Below are 12,555 nucleotides of genomic sequence, written 5' to 3' on the forward strand. Positions count from 1 at the left end.
TAGTAACAACAAATTTGATTCACAAGTAGAGTTTAAAATATTTTGAGGAAAGGTAATGTTTAAAATAATATGTGTGAATGAGTAAAGTGAAAAAAAGTTACTGTAAAAATGATTGTTAATAAAAAATGTAATATGTAGTTTGATGTAACTCGACAGAAATGACTTTTTTTTACTTGCAAATTGTTTTATTAACTTTTTACTATTAGACAAGTGTATTATGTGTAATTTAAGTCGTTTCTTGTGAAAGAAACACGCTATTACTTTAACTAATTATGTACAATAATATTTTTTTTTAAACACAAGTGCTGCAAAATACTATATAGAATTAAAAATACTAATTTTAAATTGGTGTAATTATGTTGCATTAATTGGAATATGTGTATAATACCATTGTGTAACTGTTGTGTTGTCGTCGTTATTGGTACGTTGTTGGATATTGGTTGCCTCGTAACGCGATTCTATGCTGTAAATTAAAATTAAATTTATAACAACAAATGATTGTAAAAGGGAATAAATTTAAGGAAATTAAAAATACTGATAGTATATAAAATTAGGCACTATTATCTCAATGAATTTGTATTTCATGTAAGTACTATTGTTGTTTTATTTGGTTGAAGGTAGTGAAAAAAATCAACTGCAATTAATTTATCTGTCGTTTAATGATCTTTTCATTACAACGTTCACAATATTTGGAGTGATTAACATTGTAGATAGCTGTCACATCATTTGTTTAAACTATTACTTCAATCTTACAGTAACATGTACATCATTAAATTACAGGAATCTTTACACCTACTTAGCAATGATAAAAAGATTCAATACTTTCGAACTTTTTCGTAGTTACTATTTTATGAATATCTAATTATTAACATATATAGTGATAAATTCTTACAGACATTTTTTTTTCAACAAGAAGGAACAACAATTGGTAATTATTACTCTGAATATAAACATTTCATGGTCCTTAGCATGTACGTCTACAGTCTCGTAACTTTAAATGTCTTTGGCTGTCTGGAATTGTTGCTACACCTTATTGCATGTCACGCGTTCAAGGAATTCATCGCATAAATAGTATCACACAATAGTTTCACTGGTGTATTAATTACACTGTGCTTGACATAGCTAGGAATACGAATGTAGAACGTTATGAACAGTCACGGCGAGCAAAATTAATCTAATTTTGATTATCGAAGTGTACGGGATACTCAAGGCATACACTTTTTTACATCGATAATTAACTCTCGGAGAGCGGACGGCGTTAGAATCACACGCACGGTAGACGCTGAGTCTGTAACAAAGCTTCTTTCATACGTATTTCAAAATAAGCATCTACACAAGAATTTATTTTATTGGTAATTTTTAAATATTTATAAATTATATGGAAACGATATTTATTGCATTACAAACCCTGCATGTATTATACCGTGAATAGTCTTCTTCGAGGAGTATAGTCTCGATGATATCTTAAAGCAACCTTAAAGCATGGGTCACACGGGACCCAGCGTCCGTTGGTGATGGGCTAAACTTACTAATTGTTAGTCAATAGGGAATGGATACTTAGTAAGCGTATTTGTATCGCGAAGCAGTCGCTTGCATCACAACCATTCTTAATTCTGACAATTTAGTCGTTAACTATAAAACGAGCATTTCCACGTTTCAATCGCTATAAGTTAATGTGAGCTTCTTGAATACGCGATAGCATTTTGAACAATCGACAATCTGACTAATTAGTTCGACTATAAGTAAACCAAGTATATAGTCACTTTCTTACAGAACCACACGCCGATAACATCAAAATTCTGTTTACAAGGAACGTCACACTGGGCCTCTCACGTTTGGCCACAATAATTCACACGGTTCTTATGCACCTGGAATATTCACCGGTTAACAGTTATTAACTTAAGTTGTGATTGCATTTGGAATGTATTTTCTAGAGGGTGGCGTCACTTTAGAACCTCGGTAATGCAAGTCTGTGATCTTCCAATCCTCTCGCAACTAGTACCTGAGTCTTGAAACTAATTACATAGGACAGCACAATCTCTTCGTAAGTTCACTCGTATCTACTTCCACAATCGAAATAGATGTCGAGAGTTCCAGAGAGCCCAGAATCTTAGAAGACCACAATCTTAGAGAGCCCAGAATCCTAAGAAGCTAAGAATCTTAGAAGGCCCAGAGTCATAGGAGGTCCAGGATCATAGAAGACCCAGAATCCTAAAAAGCCCAGAGTCCTAGAAGACTCAGAATCCTACAAGGCCCAGAATCCTAAAAAGCCCGGGGTCTTAGAAGACTCAGAATCCTACAAGGCCCAGAATCCTAAAAAGCCCAGGGTCTTAGAAGGCCCAAAATCTTAGAAGGCTCAGAATCCTAGAAGACCCAGAATCATAGAAGGCTCAGAATCCTACAAGGCCCAGAATCCTATCTGTTCAATGAAAGTATTTAGCCTTCCAAATCCTTTGCTCGTTCCTCATCTCAACAGTCCATTACGAATAATCTTAAAAAACCACATGGCTCGCATCGATCGTTTCCGAGTCCCTTTCTTTTATTCGCTGTCGGAGAAGCATTGGTTCTCCTGCAGCCTATCGACGTCCTTGTGAGCGTCCCCATTGCCCGAATAAGAGACTTTGCTGTAGCGATACATTAACGAGTTCTTTCTCCGCGAATACCAGTTAACTGCCATGTAGACCGGGGGAGCGGCTATGAGGACGGCCAGGTTAATCGAGAACAGGATCGACATCCTATAGAACCAGATGGTCGACTGCATCGTCCAGGATAGATCCTTCAGAACACACTGGAAATCGTTGACGCTGGATAGGTCTGCGTCCTCGTAGCAGCTTGTGCATTCGGTGTCCGATGGTCCTGAACAAGTCAGGCAGGAGTAGTGGCAGGGGACGCAGGCTGACTTTCTCTCGTCGGATACACCGTATGTTTTGGCTGGGCACTGGTACACGCAGAGGCCGTTTAGATGGTACCAGTTCGGCTTACACTCTGAAAAATTACATACATTTTTGATGGTCCTCGTCTGTCGCCGTGTTACGTCTCGTGGGTGTGTCTTGTTGGTAGTTTTTGTGTAATGTTGTGAGCGTGTCGAGTGGCTTCTGAAGGCATACGGATGACACTAAGGGATTTATTCGTCTGGATAGATTCCATTGTTCGTCGTCAATTTAAAGATCTCGAATTGATGCGGTTATCTTTCGTGCGTTCTTTTGAACAATAATTCTTGGGTAAGTTCGTCGCGTATTTGCAGAGGAAATATTTGTACACGATGCTCTGATTTAATCGTTCTGCACGAATCTTTGTTTTATCTAAGAAATGTTCCTGATCTAGGCTGAAGGAATCGGGGTATTGTTTGTGCTTGATTTTTATTTATATCAGGCAATTGTTCAAAAATATTCTCGAGTGTGTTAATAATGAATCAGCAAGGTTTTTCTGTTTAAAACTGAAATTTAATTTCATTTCGATAATTTTTTATTGTACGTAATTTGAACGAAGGGAATATCTAGTGAAATTAAAACAGGTTTCAATGAAATCGTATATGAACTCAATTCTTTCCGGAAAACTAATTTCATTCCACTGGAAATATTTATACGAAGAATGTAAAATTTGAAATATGAAAAATAACTCTTTCCAAAGAATCTGCAAATATAATACTACTCCGAGGTAAAAATTGTGCCTTAATACGTGGACTAGTAGACTGACCACCATCTTATTTATACGTGAACAATAAAATTTTCAGTTAGAAACTATAAAATCAATTCTTTTAGTCATATATGAACTGAAATAAATTAAATTTTCATGCATATATTCGTATACACTAATTGAGCAACGATTGTTTTGCTAATGAATTTATTATCTTTCATTAATTTGATTTTATACAAAATTGATAGGTTTATTTTATTATTTGATTATTATTCATGTAATTTATAAGACAAAAATACTTCGTCTTGTTTTGAATCGAACAAAACTCAGTGATTGGTAAAATTTGTTAAACTGTTGTAGAGATAAGTATTGAACAATTATGTGTTTCTCGGATGGCGTACAGAGTTTGCAGATCCCCAAGCGATACGGTAAGTTTGATTTTCAAGTAATATCCGCGTCGAGATTAAGTTTGGAACACTCCTGAGACACAAGGTATGTTTAGAGCTACTTGATGCAGTTAATACAAATGTTGGCAAACCTATGCTCAACGCAGAACAATCGGGGAACCCAAATCACGGCTCGAATTAATGGTCATAGAAACCAGGGACAAGTAATTGCCTGGTAACTGTAGCGTTCCTGATATTTCAATCCATATCGAATATCAGTGGAAAGCTTTGACGGGAATGTCATCCATATTTGATTACTAGATTGCGGATTTTATGCAACCGTGAGACATTGAAGTGCGTAGAATCAAAGGAAATCAAAATTCTACCGAAAACCAATCGAAGTTTTACTCTAGTTTTCACTCCAGGAGATATTCGTTTCTTACAAATTTAAAAACGAGTGACTTTATTTAGAAAACTAAAGCGTATTTCGATTTTTAATTTTGTTCATACATTTATGTACGATTAAGGAAGTGTTACGAATTGTTATATTCAAATAAAATTTAATATTGAAGAAGAAATCAGCTGAAAATTTAATCTGCTATTACATATCTTTTACAGTGATCAAATACTTGCTTTTAAATGACATACACTATACTTTTATAATAGTTCGTGCAAGAATTATAGAAATGTCTCTGATACTTTTTTTACAATAATGAATTAATTGGTTGACAAATCAGTATCTGTATTCAACTTTATCTTATTTTATTTATCTTGTTATTAATGGCGGTCGTGTTAAGATAACTGTATAAATTATAATTTGTACCCTTTTTAATAAACAATATTATAATTTACAATGTTTCGTTTGGAACCACCAGGAGGGTTTTCAATTACAACCATGAAAATAGTCAAGGGTCGTGTTTCAGCTTGCAACTTCTAAAATATTGCGTTTCATTTAATACGAAAATTAATAGGTCTTCCTTAAATCCATATGAATGTATGTACAATGTTACAGGCAAATATATTTTTTACTTTCTCAAAGGAAAACATTCACCTTTCGGGTTTTTACGAAACAATAGATAAAAATTTCCATGAACATCCGAAGTCTAGTAATTATTTTCATGTTCGATGGTTTGTGTTTTTATGTGTTCGTTTTAAAAATATGATATTTTAACCATAGCTTACGTGACGAAAGGTCTGTACTCTAGATTAACATAAATTATTGTTTACAACTAGACATACATTTACGTGATAACGTTGCATTACGACTTAATAATAAATAAATATAAATAAAAATATTCTTGCGTTAATTAGGCCTTGGTGAATTGACAATATATTGCATTTCGTATTTTCATTGGATCCTTGAATTGTTCGATATACATTCGAAAGAAGGTCTCGAAGTTTTATTCGCCCAGCCCTAATATAAGAATATCCCGATTTTACAAGTAACTATAGATTACTATGGAGGCTATATTGACACAAAAAAATTAAGCAAGTATGAAATAACTATGGAATGTACACCTTGCTAGCCACTAATTACAACAACTATGACACAACTACTCTGCATGCGGAATTGTATTCGTTATCATAATCTTTGGTTAATTATGACACATGATTGAACTGAATGCATATTGATCAACTTTCAAATTAATAGGAAAACTTTTACAACAGCTTTATTCACGTCAAAAAGTTCACTATAGAAATATAATTTTTAAAAGTTATGAATATGCATATAAATGATTTTAATCTAGTTACCTTTTATAACATTCAAATATGTACAATATACTTTAAACTTGTATCTAGGTATATTTACGAAGGAATTCGTATTTTAATATTTAAAAATTACAGAATTCCAAAGAACGTGCCGTGATTGGTATGAAAAAGTAAAAATGTCATACGATGCAGTTAATTCATTTTTATGAATACAACAAGCATTAAAGCAAGGAAAAGAAGAATACTGTACCAGAACTATCGTCCCAACTGCAAAACAGAACATGTATTACATTTATTACTCCAGGCACTATACAAATACAAATAAACCATGAAAAAGAAGCAAAATCAACATGTGTTAGATAAAAGACGGTAACGCCCCCAGCGGAATAAACAGAACTTGTTGTGTCGGAGTAACTAGAACCGAGGTCGATGCTACATTTACATTATTCCATGATAAATTTGTAATCACCGAAAATCAAATTAATAGTGTATCATCAAATGTATAAAAATGACTTAATGTCAAATGTCTAAATGATAATTCAATAACGTAGAACATCGATCAGTAATCATTAAAGGAATAATGTTCAACTTCAATTAAAAAAAAACTAACAAAATATTCGTATCTTTCATTATATACTATTTATATACATATATTAATATACAGTCAAATTGTATTACTAAATGAACAAGTAACGTATCATTTTGTCCTGTAAGTCAGCCTTAGGTCGGATACTTTCGAGTCTTACTACGTAAAAGTCACAGCTTATCTACAAAAAGGTAATCAATAACTTATTAACGACCTGACCATTGTCCACGATTCAAGTTACTCGAAGCAGCATTCAGCGAGAGGACACACGCAGGAGCATTAACAGAACGAAAGAGAAGTAAGACTCACCGTGCTGGTGAAGCGATCAGGGGGATAGGTGTTTTTGATTGGTTGTGGATGTGGATGTGGTTGTGGTGATGGTAGTTGGTGATGGTGGTGGTGGTGGTGGTTGGCTGGTCTGAGAAAATCCGCACCGCAACTCCGGAGAGCCCCAAGTACCTAAATACGTTTTCAGAACCTGCTATGGAGTAGAGAGGATAAAGCAGACACACGTGACACTTCAGGTGCAGCAAGTAGCCCATTCTTTTGTTCTTTTGCCCCACTGGGCGACCGAGGTGCGAATTCAATTTTGATCTTCCAAATAAACGGCGCGAGCGATGATTTTTTTTTCTTTTCCCCTTTCTTTCCTCGCGCGAAATGTTCCAGGGCTCTTTTCGCGGGAAATTCGATCTGTCGCGTCGGAAAGTGCTGTCAATTTTTTCCGCCAAATTTCTTTTCGTACAGGCTACACGTGACAGTGAGGTAGTTTAGCCGACGGATAGGCCGTGGTAGCTCCACTGTTTATCGATTTTATCAAGCGTTCATGACATACAGTGATTATACAAGGTGGCCTAAAATAGCTTCGACTCCCGGAATTGAGGGGTTCCTGGAACGATTTGAAACAACTTTTTCCTTCGCAAAAATGTTATCCGAGGCTTTGTTAACGAGATATTTACGAAAAACCCCGGCCAATCAGAGGGCGAGTCTGCCGGCCGAGCTTCCGCGGTAGCGTTGGCTACCAATCGCAGCGCGTAACCAACGCTACCATGGAAGCTCGGCCGGCAGACTCGCGCTCTGATTGGTCGGGGTTTTTCGTAAATATCTCGTTAACAAAGCCTCGGATAACATTTTTGCTAAGGAAAAAGTTGTTTCAAATCATCCTGGGAACCCGTCACTTCTAGGAGTCGAAGCTATTTTGAGACATCCTATATAGGGCAATGAGAGTTGACATTTATAGATATCATGAGACATACAATTTCTTAATCTAAGTCAATACGAGTTTTATTTGTAGGACATTGAAAGATTTATCTGATAAAGAAGATATTGCTTGAGAATTTTTCGTTCAATCGAGGAAAGCAGACAAACACATGAAATCGAAAATCGAAGCTGCATAGATGTACAGTAAAAAGAACAAGTTGTAGCTTTCGATACGCTGTTATCAAAATTTTGTATAAAAATGTTTGGGTCTCTAGAAACGCGATTATAATCAGAATTTTTTAATAATTTCAGACATGTAAATATGTACTGCTACATAAAGTAAGCAATTGTCAATATACCAATATAAACTGTTGATGTGTAACTTATTATAACTAATGTACTAGAATATAGTATCATTAATAATTATCTGGAACATTGTTGGTAATAGCATTACGATAAAAAAGGTTAATACGAGAAATAAGCTTTTCACATCACAACAATTGCCATCTTCCTTAGGGTCAGTTGTTTATAAATAAATTTAACAAAATTTCTACTTTGTGTGTAAATTCTGTATACAGGATGCTTAAAAGCACTGGACAGTAAAATAGCTTTTTTCTATGACAAAACTGTAAAATTTTGTAATCATATTTTTTCCAAAATATGCACTATTGAACCTGAAACCTACAACTGCAGTCGAAGCGAAACTGGGCCACTTTTAATCCGCCTCTACGAGTTTAAATGAATACATTGCAAAATGTGTAGTAACATTTTATGTACCCTATGTATATAAATAATATAAAGAGTGAAATATTTATATATTCGAAGCACATTGTATATATATATATATATATATTTTTAAACGGATTATTTATATGTATGACTTTTAGTACTTCAGAAGCTGATTGAAAAATACGTATGATCGGAAGTTCAATGTTATGTAGGTCAAAATTGATCCAGTTTCGAGCTTCCGCGTTAATATTACATTATAAACTATTCGAAACCAATCTATGTTCATTTTCATTCTGCGTAGATCATTAATGTATGATCTATTGAGGTTGAAAAGTAAGAAACATTGAACGAGATATAGGTACTACACACGAGTAAAACATCCTAACATGTACTATGTTTAATTATATATAAGTATACGATAATTAAATATATAATTAATAATATATAAGTATATTATTACTTATGCATAAATATATAATTCAATATATTCAATTACTGTCTAGTAACAATCCTGGTAGAAACTATTTTAAAAATGTAACACTTCTAAAACTCGTTCGAATACTTGCTCCGAAAAGAGCTATAATACAGCCCAGTCTTCAGAATCATCCAGTATAGTGCAAGTACATAAATAAGCTACATATATCTATTATATCAAAGTAAAAAATTTTGGATATTCAGAATTACGTTGTATAGTGTACACGTTACAGTCTTCAGAATCCATGCAACAACCTCGTCAACAAAACGGGACAAAAACAGGACGAATCAGTAACATTCGTTCTATTAAACAAATATCCCATGCAAAATATTGAACGTATTAGTAACAACAAACCAAGCAGTGGAAGCATAATATTAAGGTATTCGAAAATTGCAGGAAAAGAAAGTTCGATAATTAAAGATCAATATATATTTTAGATAAAATATGATATTTGAAGATTACTCGGAACTTACACATTTCGAAATATAGCCCCGTCGTCAAATCGTTACACGGTCGAACAATTAAAAATTGACGAGAGTCATTACGGGCATACACGGTCTCGCGAGCTGGAGCTATTAGCCGACATTGCTTAACTAGGCAAACTGTTAAGTATTTTCATTATTCAAATACAGGTAATACAGGACCCTTCGCCAGAGTTCACGTGAAAGTTCACTGAATTATTCATGAAACGCAAGCAGAAAACTTTCCGTATACACAAAAGTTAAATTAAAATCTATTCCTATGTTAACTTTTAACAGTGTCCCCCGGCCGTGGCGACCGCCTCCCCAACCTTGTTTTCAAATCTTTCTAAATCCCTTCATTAACATTTATCTCATTATCTGACTTCTCGAAGTGTGTAGTAGTTCGGTTCATTTTTTTAAATTTCAACGCCGCTAGACGACATAATCTTGACAGTAGCAGCGACCGATTGATATAACGGTTTCCAAAGTTACAAGACACAGGGCATTGGTAATTAAAAAAAAAGAATGTAATAAGAATAACAAAATTGTAAAAAAAACAGTGATGCAACATACGAGGTAATTCTACAAGGAAAAAAATTTCGAATTGGTGGAATTAAATTTGTTATATTAGACAAAACAGAGTCTAAAGATTCGTGTAATTCGTATTCGAGCACCACTTAGATTTTGTTTATTACAAATAGAGATAGCGTAATAATAAGTTTAATAAAAGTTTGGAAATTCTACTTTCTCGAAAATGAAGTTTCATTCAAATAATTTTCATTCTGTAATGTATTTTTTTCAGGTAGAATCACATCGTCCGTGGTTAAACTTCTAATTATGCAGCAACCTGTACATCTCTTACTATTTAAAAAATGTTTGAAATCGATTAGATCAACGACTAACAATTTTTTCCAGCAAAGTAACAGTTCATTCTCTGGCATTGTAATATGTATTTTAAAAGCTTCATTTCGCATCATCCCGTGTTTTTGTCACGATTGTTTTTTTTAAGTACTCTTTAATTAATCGAAGAAGCACTTGTTAAATTAAGACTTTGCGAATGAAAGGTTCCGAGTCACCACCCAATTAACAAATAATTAAAAGCGAACGTCACTATCCCATGATGCCTAGAACAGCGAATAAAATTTTCGTTGTTCGAGTAACAATTCAATTAAATAATAGTTTACCATAGAAACACCACTATCCGTTCTAAATTGAGCGATCAGTCATGCGACAAATACAGATACATATACACACAACCAGAATAATCTGCTGAACATGCAACCCGAATGACCCGATGTTTGCCATAACCACGTAAAATTCGACGAAATCATGCTTTAGTGGCACGTACCTGTCTCCCAAAAATCAAACAGAGGCCAGGTGTGTGCGCGTTTAATCAAGATCTGATCGAATAAATATTCTAATCAGTTCTTGACACGATTCGATTAATACCAATCTTTTCAGTTTCGTGAATCAATAACGTATGCCCGACGGGTATTCTTGTTCAGGATATTCTCCTCTTTTAATTCATCCATGATATACAAATTTCAATGTCGCATATAATGGTTCATAGTAGTTGCAATTACTTATACAATATATTATGTATATGTGTACATAAACGTACGTGGCATGCCCTGACAACCTTTCCTCCCTATTTTTCCTCCCTTCTCGTCGCTCCGCCGAGGCTTTTGCTAATTGCACGAAAGAATCTCGGGACCAGGGGGAGCAGCACACTTCTGTCTACCTCTCCACCTGTCCAACCTCGGTTTTCTGGCAGGACTCATCGAGACGAGAAGGAACCGAGACACGAGGTCGAAGAAAGCGGTGTGAAGGCGTGAACACGTCGGGGCTATACGCACCTTACATCTCTCTCGTTTCCCTTGTCGCTCGCAGAACTCTATAACTTAGGATATGTCGCTCTTTCCAAGCAAAGATACATTTTACAATTACATACAAACATTTACAATAGATACATTAACAATATGGCGGACCGGTACGCAGCTGGACAGTGACGAACATTCGAACTCGTTGGAAACTGTCACTCCGTTTCGTAAAGTAGTCGAGACCATTGGAAACCATAACACTGTACTATTTTTACGCGGTTAGAGATTCTATTATAGGATTTCGGGTCAGTGCACAAGTTTCGATGGGTTTTCCTCTAAAACAGTGGACTGGTAATAAATTTAATTATAACATAATAATAATTGATACACGTAATGATTCCTTTATAACATACGTATTTTCAAAAGAAATTATTACTTAATGGATTAGTATTATTGTGTGGGTTTTTATAATTGAATTGTATTAATAAATCTACAGTTCACCACAGAATGGGATTGACATAACAGATCAACGTTTTTTGCGGTGTTTGTAATGTTTATTCCTTTCATTTCTTTATTTCTTTTTAGAGGTACAATTCCAATTTTGTTTTAAATATTAAAACGCACCCAATCGTGTCAATGTTTGTTCGGAACAACAATTTTTATTGCATTGATATCGACGAAAAATACATTGACATAACTGTTCGTTGTTTCCAGAAATCCGTGAGGATCAAATCACCTGCGGAAAATGAATCGAAACTTTTACACGGACCCGATAAAATTGAAACAGAATTTCGAGATATATGAAAATTTCTGTTTTTCAATTTTACATCCAAGGGAAGTCGGATTTCAGGTTCTTATTAAAAATACGCGTTTACGATTGCGGCTGTAAATGAGGAAATTTAATACTGTTCATTTCGAGGAAAGGCTCTTCTCATGTATACGATATTACGATATCAAAGAGATGAGATTGTGAAAAAAAAATATTTTAGAATACATTATGAGAAGGCTGTGGGAGGTTCATAGAATTTTGCGTCGAGTAATTTCAAAATATGAAAATAAACACAATCTTATTTCCTCTATTAACAATTATATTATGTCAAAAGTAAAGTTAAGTTTTGCCACATTTTCGTGAAATTTCTATTTCATTGTGATTTACTCAGCGTTATAAAGCGTGAAAAATAATTTATCTTTGTATAGTAACGGAGTTATGATAACACCAATATTAAACAACGGATTTTATGCAATTGGGATAAACTTTTACTAACAGGTAGCACGGTTATTGTTTTACTGTTAATATATGAATATTATTAATAGAGGAACTAATTGTCTCTTGAGTTATCCATTTGTATCGATCGTCAGAATTGGAAATTTCAAATCATCGATCATTAAATCGCTTTATCATAGCGGCTCCTTTAACTTCTTCGTGGCAGCGTCTATATTCAGAAAATACAATCACGTTTCTTCAATGACTATTACTTCATATTCCGATGAATATGACGAGAATTGGGAGAAGATTATTAAATATTAATACACAGTAACAATACTTATAAGAATT

General features: G+C 34.4%; 1 protein-coding gene across 1 annotated transcript in view; it reads right to left on the reverse strand.

The window, feature by feature from the left end:
• Window positions 1–402: 402 nt before the first annotated feature.
• LOC107194154 (furin-like protease 1) overlaps window positions 403–12,555 on the reverse strand; it is a 306,619-nt gene continuing 294,466 nt past the window's right edge. The window contains exon 11 of the mRNA XM_015583723.1: window positions 403–463. Within this exon, the coding sequence (XP_015439209.1) occupies window positions 459–463 (5 nt within the window). The 3' untranslated portion in view covers window positions 403–458. The remainder of the gene's footprint in view (window positions 464–12,555) is intronic.

Source organism: Dufourea novaeangliae, unplaced genomic scaffold (genome assembly GCF_001272555.1).
Source record: "Dufourea novaeangliae isolate 0120121106 unplaced genomic scaffold, ASM127255v1 scaffold21, whole genome shotgun sequence".
NCBI classification, from domain to species: Eukaryota; Metazoa; Arthropoda; class Insecta; order Hymenoptera; family Halictidae; genus Dufourea; species Dufourea novaeangliae.